Source organism: Poecilia reticulata, chromosome 18, assembly GCF_904066995.2.
Source record: "Poecilia reticulata chromosome 18, P_reticulata-male-v2, whole genome shotgun sequence".
In the NCBI taxonomy this organism is placed as follows: domain Eukaryota; kingdom Metazoa; phylum Chordata; class Actinopteri; order Cyprinodontiformes; family Poeciliidae; genus Poecilia; species Poecilia reticulata.
Genome location: NC_088847.1, coordinates 3,170,855 through 3,184,698, shown reverse-complemented (window position 1 = coordinate 3,184,698; position 13,844 = coordinate 3,170,855). Strand labels below are relative to the sequence as shown.

Sequence of the window (13,844 nt, the reverse complement as noted above, 5' to 3'; positions counted from 1 at the left end):
TTCATAATGTTTTGTATGAATGCACTCAAGCGAACCACGGAGCAGACCAAACAGCTGCACTGAAACCCGCTTTCTGAGGTCGTCTCGGTCCGCTTCCACATTAACTCCTGCATGGTTCGCTCCTGGTGTGAATTCAGACCTGCCTCAATCTGAACCATAAGCCTTTTTATACTTCACAATAACCTGTTGCATCATGGGAAAAATTAGTCCTTCAATGTTGCGAATGCTACCAATGCATGTACTGATTGTGCTGAAATCATACCTGACTTGCTGTCTCCTGCTGTCAGGATGTTGTGGGTCTGGACGTGTAGAGGATACTGTCTCATTCAGCTTGCAGCGTGTGACTGGAGACGCCGTTCCAAAATTAGAAATATATCACAAAACTTGCATTGATTGAGCTACTCTTGACATTCAAAGTGGGATTGCTAGTAAAAACAGAATTGCAGCTCACAGAGGTTCCATGTTTGTTTTATATCCAGGTCTGTGCTCTGTCTTTTCTGTCCAATCGGTGTAATCATCGTCTACTCGGCAGCTTTTTTTACAATTATGAGACATACGTCTTTTATTTATCATTATGTTTCTAGAACATACAAAGACCTTAAAGTGAAGCAAATGGATGTGATTGTTTCTGCAGTGGCGACAGAAGGTCGCTAAGTTGTTCCTTAGCCGCGTGGTTGTTGTCTTTTTGTACCTGTACCGTTTCTCCACACGGCAGCAATACAAACAGTTTGTGTTCTGGGGGGGTGGGATCAACAGAAATACGACTGGCCTTCCTTTGCAGTCTGCCAGCATATATTAAGTCGAGGTTTGGTAAGTGGCTCCCCACAATCCATTGGGCAGTTTTCACCACCCGGGCCATGTCCTCTTTGTCCTGAACTGTGCAGTTGCTGTACCACACAGTCATACTGAGGCAGAAAATGCTCTCAGTCTTGGCTCTGTAGGAGTTTTTGATCAACTGAGCAGGGAGTCCAGCCCTTCTCAGTTTCCTGAGGAAGAAGAGTCTTTGTTGGGCCCTTCCTTGTCAGAAAAGAGGTGCTCAGCGACCAGGTCAAGTCCAAGGTGATGTGGACGTCCATGAATTTGATGTTGTCCACGTACTCTACCCCTTCCCCTTGAATGATAACGGGTGTGTGCACTGTCCTCCTGGACTTCCTGTAGTCCACTATGATCTCTTTGGTTTTGGTGTGTTGAAAAACAAAGTTGTTCACTGAACACCACTGCATCTCCTCCCTAGAGGGCCTCATCATTGTTTCTTGTCAACCCCTCTATGGTGGTATTAGGAAATTTAAAACCCTGTTAGATGAGTGGATAGCTACACAATCATTGGTGATTGATGATGCCATCCAGTAAATAGATGGCCAGTAAATAGAACTGGACTAAACCCACAGCCTTGTGGTGTACCTGTGGGAGGACCAGGGCGGCGGCTGTTCAGTTACTTATTCTCACCAACTGAGGCTGGTTGGTGAGAAAGTCTCTGATCCGAAGACAGATGGATGTTGAAAATCCCAGGTTATGTAGCTTCACAATGAGCTTCTCCAGAATGATGGCCTTAGATGTTGAACTGAAGTCGATGAATAGCATGCACTACATACTATGCTATACAGCATAACTACTGTACAGTTTGCTTGCTAAAAAGTACATTGTGAAAGCAAACCACACTAAGCCGAAGAAATAAAGTCTGTTTTAGGTCTGGACTAAACAAGTGGACCAATGGACTTTCCTGCTGTGGATACAGCCTAAGAATACCTCAAGGATTAAAGAGAGCTAGACAGGGAGCGATGAGGAGAATGCCAAGTCGAACCTTGAAGGCCTGGCATTCTGCATGTTTAAGTTCTCTCCCTCTCAGGATGTCAATGTTCTGCAGAGGCCTGTTAAAGATCCATTATTAGATCCACTTGTGTTGAATCAGGGATGATCCCGACCCTCGGGGACCAACTTTGGACACCACTGTGTTATACTTTTGTCAGTAGAGATGAATGGTGTGCTCTCTGTCATTTACTGGGCTTTTGGTTAACAAGTGATAGTTGACTATTTTGTATGTGCCAAATTAATTTTCAGTTGTGACACATCAGTACATATTTGAATTGATTATTTCAATTTATTGACACCTACTTATGTGGACAAACACCACTGGGGTCTCCTTGAGGCGCTACAACAGTGATGGTGTTTATAGTATATACACCTTAGCCTTATGGGCCTGTTCTGTAACAGGCCCATAAGAACCTTGAAGGCCTCTTCAAAGTTTTTATACCTTTTATAACAGGTTTTTATACACCTGTTGCGTATAAAAACAGGTGTAAACGTCATAGCACAAGCAACCAGGATTGCCTTAGCAAAATGAGCATCAGAGCAGACGCAGTCCATTTAGCATGAATATGAATATGGACAACATGTACAACATGTACTTATCAGAAAGGACAAAATAACGGGAGTATGTTATGCCTCAATGTGATTTATTAAAGGGGCAGTATTATGTATTATCCAGGCACATAGTATGATTTTATAGCACAATAAAATAACTATTGCCCCTTTTCCACTGGCTCTACTTCAGCAGCTCCGTTTTGCTCTGAAGTGATGGTGTTTCCACAGACCCGGCTCGGTCCGTGTTGCCTTGCAACGGACTGGCAACCTGTCCAGCGTGTTCCCCGCCTCTCCCCTGTTGATATGCACCAGCCCCCCTCGCAACCCTGCCAGGACAGATGTGATCAGATAATGGATAGAACAAATATGAAATAAAAATATTGAAAAATAAATGAAAAATATCCCCCTACAATGCCAGTTTGAGCTGTAGGATTACCTAATAATTGACATGACGTCGGCTCATGCCCCTAAGCAAACCTCTGACAAACAAACAGTGTTATTATGGCAGAGACAGTGAAACTCAATGTGCTACCCGAGACATTTTGTGAGTCTTATTAGCCAACACAGAGCCAAGAAAATTCTCCAAAGAATGGTACATCAGGTCTGTAAGGTTGTTTGCGGGAAACAACAGAGAAGTCATCATTATAACCCAAGTCTTTTGCAAGCAAAGGAAGAATGATGAGGAATCCAAAGTCTCGTTGGACATGAGTGTGAACGCTGTTGGACACATTTTGCACTTGCAAAAGCGGGTGAGTAATGACTTAAATAATATGAGCTTGTGAAAATCTTGACTTCAGGAGAATGCTTAAAAATAAACAGCAGCATAAAAAGGTGCTCACATGTAAATACAGCAGTTACTGGACTACTGTGCTACTCTAGAGCTACATATGGAATTATTAACCTACATAAAATCAAGTATAACTATTTTCCCATATTTATCTTTGAGTTGACTATCAATCGTACAGTGTCATTCTGACAAAAAATGGGATGTTTACTACCAGTTACCTTCATAAAGACGATCAGGAGGGAGATGCCGCAGATCTCCATTTTATTCAACTGGACATGAGGTCGACTGCAAGCCTTGATGCATCTCTTGCATTTTTCTAGACTCCCTTTGGGCTTTGGAAATGGAATAAATGGCATTTAAACTACAACTAAAACAACTGAAACGGGTAAAACACTTCCTCTCTGCCCTAAAACCCCCCAACTCTTCTTAGCAACAGCACAGTGAAAACAAACAAAGCAGTACTACATAGCACAGATAAATATGTAAAATAAGATTTAAAGGCCTGCCACTGTATTAAGTATGTCCTGTTAAAGATACAGAAAGATATCTTTCTGTATCTTTTAGCTACAGAAAGATACATTGGAGACTTCCAGTGCAATAGTATAGATTTTATTGTTCATACTACTAATGAAGTATGTGCAATAATGTAATTTTTCATGAAATGTAAGTGGAACGAGGGGTCTGGAAACTCCCAAAGATTGCAACATGAGTGGAGGGCCGCAAATTCACCCCAAGCACGGAAGACAAAAACCGAAAAGCCCTCCAAAAATAACGTAAGAAAACTGCAGAGAGAACCACTACATTTATCACATCCATCTTCTGAGAGCCTCAGCTTGGAATAGTGAATTATATGCAACACTTTAAATGAAATTAGTTCAAGTCATACCCTGTTAAATCCTCGCTCCCAAAAATTGTCACTAAGGTGTCTTCCCAGTTCCTTCTGTCATGAACCTTTGGTTTTAGATAGGTTTATGAATCGATTTGTATAACATCATCCCCCCTCTGTGCTGGGTGAAGTAAACCCTCCTGCCCAGGCCAAAAGGGAAATTATAAAAAAAAAAAAATTGACACAAAATTGCGAATTTAAAAATATCAAAAGGTGTGAGGTATGAGGATGTCAAATTTATGAGATAAATTGGGGAAACTAACAAATATCCTATCTGAATAAAGTTCACTCAATTGCTTAATACCTTTATCATGTCAAAATGAAAAATTGGTGTCCATTAAAGAAGGAGGAACGTATGGGTGTTAATGACAGGGATGTGAGAATGAATTTAAAATGTCGCCTAAATTGGCACCAAATCTAAACAGCATTGGGAGCCACTGGATGAGTTGTGTACGGTATAAGTTTATAAGACAAAGAGGACTAAAATGAAGCCAAAACGGAAATTTCTTTACACAGTGCACTGAAATGATTGTTGAGGCCTCCACCTGTGTCTTCTGGAGTTTTTGACAAAGCAGATCAGGCTGACTTGTGTTAAAGGACACCAATCCTCACAGTGCTGCCTGCTCTGTCCAGATGACAGTAGGCTTGTTGAAGCAGGTGTATTATGGCATCATCAACTCCAACTCCACGGAAATAAGCAAACAGCAGGGGATCTTGATATGAGCTTGTCTGTTTACTCAGGTGGGCCAACAGGAGTCTCTCCAGGACCTTCATGATGTGGGATGTCAGGGAAACTGGTCTATAGTCGTTGATGACTGATGGGTGAGTTTTCTTCAGTACTGGAACCAGGCAGGATGTCTTCCACAACAACAGAAACTCCTCTTGAGTCAGGTTAAAGTTAAGGAGATGTTGCAGAATCCCACAGAGCTGCTCTGCAGCTTCACCCCTTCAGCACTCTGGGGCTGACACCATCTGGACCTGCAGCCTTGTTCCGGTTCAATCTCTCCAGCTGCCTCTTTGTCTGACTTCTAGACACAGAAAAGTGTGAGTTGGAGGTAAAGGGAGCAGCAGCATCTCCTGATTTGGTTGAAGACAAACGTGTGGAAGCAGAAGAATCCATGACTGAGGTGGAAGATAAAACATCTGAGGTTTGACAGGAGAGCTGTGGGTCAGAGGAAGGTGGGACGTTTGTCTGGTTGGGGACAGGAGAGGACATTGATGATCTGAACCTGTTGAAGAGTGTGTTCAGCCCATTTGCTCTGTCCAAACTTCCATCTACCTGATCCTCCTTTTGCTTGAAGCCTGTGATCTTCTTCATTCCTGACCACACATCTCTGATATTCTTCCTCTACAGTTTATTCTCCAGATTCTTCCTGTCCTTCTTGCTGTCTGTAATCTTGACTTTGAGCTGCTTCTGTATAACTCCCTGTCTCGCTCCTTAAAGGTTTTTTTTCATGTTCAATAGTTCCTTTACTTCACTGGTGAACCAGGGTTTGTTTTAGGGAAGCGTCTCACTGATCTGGTGATGATGGTGTTTAGTTGATATAGTCGGTCATGGCACTGATGTCCTCTCCATGTGACTGGCAAAGAGCAACCCAGTTTGTAGGCTCAAAACAACTGTGTGGGGTTTCTTCAGTTTCTTATGACCAGTTCATGTGTGATTTTAATTGCATTTTATATTTAATGGAAACAGCAATTTTGAAATTGTGTTTTTTAGCAGAATACCCAAAACATTTTAGGCAGAGTTTTTTTTATTTTTTTTTAAGGTTTTATTGACTCTGGTGGCCTTTATTTGACAGTTAATTGACAGAAAAGTTGGTAATGAGAGAAGGGGAAAGACATGCGGCAAAGGTCGCCAGGCTGGGAATTGAACCTGTGACAGCCACGAGAGCTAAGGCCTCCATACATGGGTTGTGCTTAACCCCTGTGCCACCACAGGACCCCTTTAGGCAGAGTTTTACTGGAAACGTAGATAAAGTTTTGCAGAGACCTGCTAAATCTTTTGATTCAGACGTGTTGAAGAAGGGAGAGAACAAAAAATAGGATCGACACGGGACAGCCCTGCTATTACCACTGGAGTGGACGAACACACTTTAATGTAAATATATGTTAAGTATTACGCAACAATACCAAAACATGATGAATGATAAAGGGGTGGTATAATGTATCTTCCTGGGACATATTGGCATTTTATAGCACAATCATGTAGTTATATGTTACCTTCAATTATTTAAAAAATGCTCCATACATCAAATATGACCTAAAAGAAAAGAAATTTGACTTTGCAATTTGACGTCTGTCTCTTTAAGAATCTCCTCTTTCCGGTGCTCCAAACATCATCACTGTGCCTCTCCATGATGCCGTTTGCAGCCATTCGTAGGAGCTTTTGTCTGAGTGCATTTCTTGCTGAACACATGCATCACCAGTATTCAGATCTCCCAGTGCAATTACTACATCATATTAACAGGAACTCTTCTCCTACTTACCTATTTTTAACTATTTTTTTTTACTTTGAAATATTTAAGGTGATTTTATTTACCATATGCTTTTTGTGATGCTTTCTTAGGAGTTCACTGTTTTTCTAAACACATACGTTTTTACATGACAAAGAGGTACTGACTCTTACGGCTCACACTTTTTTTTATGTCCGTTGTAAGAAAATTAGTCTATTTTGTCACAGATTGGCTCAGAGGAGGCTCTGGAAGTGAGTAATTAGTGTTTGAATATTTGATTTGTCAGATGAATTGATATAGTTTTGTTGCTTACTCGTAGGTGTGAAAGACAAGAAGGCACATGAGTACTTTGCAGGGCGTTAGAGGAATAGCAAAGACATGATAAATGGCTTATGTGAGTTGTGGAAGCTGAAAAAGCATTTTGTGTCGGTTTGTTACTTTTGACTGTCCAGACAAACAGCACAGAAGAAAAATGAACTAATTAGATAGACTTCCCTGATGGCTGTTGTCAGGGGTCCCATGACAAAAAATGAATCCCCCGTCCCAGTCTTCTCACCTGCTGTCATCACAATCTTTTGAGTCTATCTGATTCATCGAAAGCTTTACATATTAAACTTTACAGGGATGCAACTGTCTTGCTTCCTTTAGTCCAATATTGGTACCAGCACAATATTTACTGCAGGTGAATTCTACATGCAGCTGTGAGGTTTTTGTATTTTGGTTGATTTACCCAACTGGTTTATGTTGTTCGCTATTGGTTCCAGTTTCCTGATTATCTCCAGTCAGTATTTAACCTGACCTGTGTTGTCTGCTCCTGGCTGGATCCTGTATTGTTGCTCCATGTTGTGTCGGTTGTTTCTGAGTGTTTTCTGGATTTCTGACCACTTTAAATCATTTTTCCTCCTTCACCCTGTGCCTCCAACTCTTCCTCATCACCAACCCCACTTCATGACAGCAGCGGTCTGCAGATAGTACAAATGCACTAAAGTGCAAATCTTACTATTTTAATTTTTTCTTTAATTCTACACATTATTGAAATGTAAAAATCATAGACACTTAAAGATACGTTGATTACTGTGAAATAAAATGTTAAACTTTTGACATATACAGCTTTATAATAATCCTCTCAAATTTGTGAAAACAGGTTTCTGATCAAGATAAGAACAAATAAGTTCTGGAAACCCAAACTATTCTCAAATATCACATTTGACTGACTCACCTAGAGCCCAGGCAGAGTTTTACTGGAAAAGTAGATAAAGTTTTGCAGAGACCTGCTAAATCTTTTGATTCAGACGTGTTGAAGAACGTGTTGAAGAACGTGTTGAAGAACGTCTGAATCGCTTCACTGATTTTCAATGGACAACGTGGGAAGACTGCAAAAGCCTGTCTGGAGACAAACTGGACCTGAAACAGTTTTTATTTTATTTTTTTTATTATTCCGTTTCAGAGTCCTGAAACTCTCTCCTCACCAGCAACAGTCACAGGCAATAGGCAAAATATACACAAATCAATCAAAAAGAAATGCTGCTCTCACCACCTCTTCAGTCTACCTCAGCGTTTCTCAACCCTGGTCCTCACTGCCCCCCTGATCTGCATGTTTTAGATGTGCCTCTATTCCAGAACAGCTGATTCAAATTATTGCATGACCATCAAGTGGTGCGGAAGCCTGTTAATCACCCAGAGATACAATTCAGGTGTGTGGCAGAAGGGAAATACCTAAAACATGCAGGACAGGGGGGCAGTGAGGACCAGGGTTGAGAAACACTGGATCTGATCCATCAAAGGCTTTACATATTAAACTTTAAAGACTTTAAAGGCCTATGCAATTTTGTTCATTTCATTTAGCAGAACCAGAAAGTGGCAGCATATATCTGTAACTTACCTGCACGCTAAGATACTTGATTTGCAAGTACTTTGCTTGAACCTACACTAAGTAAATCAGTTTTTGCATAATGATCACATTTGAAAACACGTGATCGGATCCCTACGTCCAGTCCAGTCGTGGGGTGTTTCTTTAGGACAGCGATGATGGCAAAATGTTTGAAGGAGGATGAAACCTGGTTTCTGATATGGGGGGTGTGAGCAGCTGCCCAAGGCTGCTCTCTTATAGGGTGGCATGAGCTTTCTATAAATGCACTAAAAATCCTGTTTTGCCAATATATAGGTGAGCTCTGGTCTGCCTGTGGGAACTGGGAACCCTCTGCCTGGTGCAGTGCATGTAGCCTGCTGCTGACGTCTGACCAACAGGTTGTGAAAGCAGGGAAGGAGGATTCTCTTGTCTCCCTAGTGGACCTAATACAAGTGCACTAAGTCACTAAGTGCACTATACAACTACTAATGACAGTGATTTTGTGATGTAGCTTGGATCCTGTTGAATGACCATTAACTGGAAGAGGTGTGCTTGGTCTACTATTATGAATATTTCACAAATTGGAAATATACATAAGCCCATTTGTTCTTGTCTTAGTTGTTAGCCATTTACTATGTCAGTATAACTGTCTCTTAAACACTGGGAAAGTTATGTTAGCATTCTGTGATTACTTGCATTAGGCCTGTAAATAAGAATGGATCAGTATAAAAATGAATGCTAATATCAATGTACAATATTAATACTGCTTTTATGGCTGATAACTAATATGTGCACATGTCATATGTTATATATGTACAATATTTCCACACACTTCTCACACCATGTAAAAGTGACCACAATGCCTTCATTACTTTTCTTCTTCAATTAAACATCCATTAGTCCAGCACTGCGTTACTATCAGTGTGGTATGATTGAAGAACCACAGGGCAGCCACCTCCCATCCACAAACACACACACACACACACACACACACACACACACACACACACACACACACACACACACACACACGCACACACACACACACACACACACACACACACACACGCACACACGCAAACACACACACCAACAAGATGGACTGTTAGCAGCAGCCCAGTTTTATTTATCTGACCAAAACTGATAGGTTAGAGACTGACAAACTGATGTTAGTGTTGATATGTAAATACATTTAATTTATATAGAACCTCAGACAAATACAATTAATAAAGTAATTCACGCTGAAACAAGCTAAAAACAAAGCTATACACAGATAGAACATGACTCAAAATAAAACATCATGATCATGAATTTCTACAATTAAATAACCACTTTGAGGCATAGCATTATGAATGTTTGATAATGACACAATTGATACATTGTGCATCAATTGTTCTATATAGTGTCTCAAAAAAATATAAAGGGGCACTTCTGAAATATTTTGGAGTTTTTCAAAGTTGAAACTGAAATGTATGTGCAGTCCACTATGTCTCAGAAAGTCCTCAGTAATCATCAGCATATCAACCATACAATCACTCAGAGTTTATTGAGGACAATAGTATAAAATATATAAGAGTATGTTAGTGTCTTACTATGTGAGTTTATAGTTGCTTACATGTTTTTCAAATGAAATATTAAAATTAATATTAAGTGTGCCTGGGATGGCACACAATAATTTAAATGGCCTGTTACAGCGCAGCATGTTGGCGCTGAGGTAGGGAGCAGTTTATGATGTGGGAGGTGGTAATGGTTTGTACATATGCCAGCAATTCTTTCTTCTTTATATGAATAAAAAAGGCAGCTGAAATGAAATAAGAAAACTAAAATTAGAAGTTAACACAACACCTGAAATACAATTGCAAATACTGAGGTTTAGTTTAGAGAACTTTGATCATATTAATAAAACCGCCAAACCTTTGGCAAATCAATTGAAAATATAAATAAATAAATATAATAATTTCAATAATCAGTGACAGCAGCAGCAGTACATCAATAAATGTTCCATAAGAAATTGTGGTAACACTTTATTTGAAGGGGGAGCGGGGGGGGGGGTGAATAAGACTGTCATGACAATTTCATAAACATGACATAACACCTGTCATAAACATGAATAAACCTTCATGAATATTTATTACTGTCGTCATAAACATAACATAAAGTTGCCTAATTTTTAAGTGCAATCAGTAATAATTTTATAACAAATTTATATCAATAATGATTTCTTGGTTAATGTCAGGTTGTCATAACGAAGACATTTTGAATAATGTCAAAATTGTATTAAAAGTGTCATAATTTACCGAATGACGCTTTATGACAACAGTCATGAATATTCATGAAGGCTTATTCATGTTCATGATCTACTTGGGATTGATAAATGAATTTAAAATAATTAAATGAATGTACTACAGGTTGTGTAGTATGTATCTTTAATAACCACTGAACTCCATGATGCCGTCAAAACTATTCCCACTGGCAGAGCTCCAGGACCTAAACATTCTCTGCAGAATTCCACAGAAATACTCTGACACAGCTGTTCACAACCTTCCAACAGACAATCACAGAAATTCTGTGTAAAACTTATGATAACATGGTCCACTTCCTCATCTGACCTGAACCCAGTTGAGAACTTGTCGGAGGTTCTTAAACCGGAGACGGTACAACTCTAGTTGGTCGTTAACAGATCAACAAACAGAAACTCCATGAATGGTAAGTTTAACACTGTTATTGAAAAGAAACATGGCTATATTGGTCCCAATTTTTTTTTGAATGTCAGAAATGTTTATTTGAAGGTTTTTGAGTTGTTTGTTTAAACTTCTCACAAAAAAAAAATCAAAATGTGAAATTGGACAATGTGTATGTTTTATGTAATTGCACAATAATTTTGTACACAAGTAGAACCCTCCAAGACAAGTAAAAGTCTTTAGGATGTATGACCTAAAACCAACACAAGAGTCTACCTTTTATGATCAAAAGGTCATTTTTGAGCGTTTTTGACATTTTACCAACATTGGTAAACTTCTCTTAGCAATTCTGAGGTATCGTCTTAAAGCATGGCATATTAAATTTATAGTAGTTATGGTGTCATGTGGGATGTGGGCGTTTGGAGCGGGGGTTGTGTGTGGATTTTTTGGGGTGGAGCTCTCATGGGGGTGTCCCCCTCTGGGTGGGATCGGTGACGTCTGCTTTAGGCTCAATGTTTGTGTGTTGGCTGGGGGTGACCCTGTACTCAACCTCATCACCCTCACTGCCAACCACAGCTGAGTCATCCAAGAACTTCTGTAGATGAGCAAAGACTCAGATAGGTCCATGTTACCTGGGAGGTCTGCGCCAAGTTGGCTAGGCTACTTTGGATACCGTACCCTTTATTCTTTGTTCATAATAATCACAATGTTCAGGCCCTTTAAGTAAGATTTCAAATACAGACAGGAGCAAAAGTCTGAGAGTGATTTTGAACTCCAAGTTAGAAGACAAAGTTGCTAGGGGTTACCATTAATATCTGGCCACGGTGTTAGGGACAAAATGGTCCAAGATAGAGAGAAATTATAATGTGTTTGTTTTTTTCTAAAAAGAAAGAAAGAAAGAAAGAAAGAAAGAAAGAAAGAAAGAAAGAAAGAAAGAAAGAAAGAAAGAAAGAAAGAAAGAAAGAAAGAAAGAAAGAAAGAAAGAAAAGATAGCAGACAGAAATAAATTATACAATATGTTTTACTGTCTCTCTTGTATATTATTTGGGATTCATTGACAGGGTACATGGCCTGTACTTATGTAGCGTTGATCAGGGCCAGAGGTCCCCAAAGTGCTTCACACTACATTCAGTCATTCACCCATTCACACACACATTACTCATGTTTCCATACATTTTTTTCCTGTGCTTTTTAAAGTATAGCATTAGAAAAGGTTCATGGAAGATGCAAACTCAAAATAACTTCCTCAATATTGCAAAAACGTTTTTACATAAAAAAAAGAGTTAATGTTCTAAAGCGGAGATGTAAACACAATTGCCGAATCAGTTCTGACTTAACAAACTTCCAGGGTCCAAACCTCCAGCACGGCGGAAGAGAAGTGTCAGCCTTGAGTGGCCGGCCAGAGGCAGTCCAGCCTGGGAAGGGAGTGGTGAAACACCAAACCAAATGGGAGTGGAGGACTCTTTCCACTTTTCTGAGACGTGTGGTCCTTGCTAATTTGCGTCAACATCTGATGAAATTTTGCTTTGTGCAGTCTGGTTGATCCGCTCCAAACCACTAGATGGAGACACGCCTAATCTGGATTTTCTGTTTTTTCTTTCTTGCAACATTTTACATATTTTCTCAAAATTCGCTTGACAATTGGATGGAAACACGCTATTCATACATTGATGGTGGTAAGCTACTACACATTAACTATGGCTGACCTTGGTCAGTTTGATAGAATTGAGGCTGCGGTGTATCTGCGATAGAAGATACAATAATTAAGGTCCAGACTGTCGTGATCTTGCAGTGTGGGTGTTCTGAGTTGTGTGAGTGTGAGTCATCTGCTCCCTAGAGGATCTCTGTGGCAGTGCGTGGAAATCTGGCAGCCAGCACACCTGGGCAGCATTTCCAATCAAGCTGCCAGCAGCATTTAAGGAGCAGCAGAGCCTTCATTCAGTGTCTGATGATTAACCAACACTGGTACTCTGAGCTTCTGGTGTCTCTCTGAGAAGACTAACCCTCTGAGTTTCTCCTTTGAACTTACCTTGTGTCCCCAGGTTCTGATGAATTCCTAATGGTTCCTCACCTTGGAGAATTTTCTGAGAATCAAGACATCTTCTGGATCTTCAACAAATGGCACGATCATTTGGTGCTGCTCCCGACACCGCTCATACCTGCCTGCTGCTGGACATAAACCTTCGGGTTCCTCAGCTTTAACCGATCACCAGCAGGATCCCAGCCTAGAGACTAAACTTTAACCTCCCCTAACACCGTAAGACCAATCTATTCAAGATCCTAATTTACCCCTTTGGCAAGTTCCTAACCATTCTCCCTCTTTCAGACCCTGTGGAGTGCCAGACCCTTAGAGAAGACATCTCTTATTTATATTCACTTGTAAATAAATCATTATTTTCTTTAACTTGTGTCCGGCGTCTGATTCTGCATGTGGGTTGAACGGATTCCTAAGAACACGACAGACAAAGCCTTTAAGAAGCAAATTGCCTTGTTGCGGCCTGTGTAAGGGTGACCAGATCATAACATGGAGGATCCATCCTTGTCAGACCTTAACCAAAACGTACCTATTTAAAAAAACCAAATGACAAACTTGCCTTCCTAACTAAAACAGACAACTAAGTGCAAAATAATCAGCAGTTAATTCCTACAAACTTCTCAAGTCCTTTTAGAGACAGGACAGTGTGGCTGGTTTGGATGAGCAGAGGATGGATAGTAGAGGTGGGCGAATCGATCCAAAATATCAATACCTAGTCGGAATTGGATTGATGCTAGCGTGGTAAGATTGATACTTTTAGTTTCAGAGTCCCTCTTGAAATTTAGTTTTTTG

General features: G+C 40.2%; 1 protein-coding gene across 3 annotated transcripts in view; it reads left to right on the top strand.

The window, feature by feature from the left end:
* The window catches only part of nat16 (N-acetyltransferase 16), a 33,618-nt gene that overhangs the window by 5,653 nt on the left and 14,121 nt on the right, over positions 1-13,844 (top strand). The window contains exon 2 of one of the 3 annotated variants that reach the window (XM_081599335.1): positions 13,060-13,274. The exons of 1 other annotated variant lie outside the window; for it this stretch is intronic. Coding sequence is in view for 1 of the 2 variants with exons in the window: in XM_081599333.1 (XP_081455459.1) it covers positions 4,846-4,856 (11 nt within the window). In the remaining variant the exon portion in view is untranslated. Of the gene's footprint in view, positions 1-4,775; positions 4,857-13,059; positions 13,275-13,844 lie in introns of all 3 variants that reach the window. One more of the 3 variants, XM_081599333.1, reaches the window with a different exon arrangement.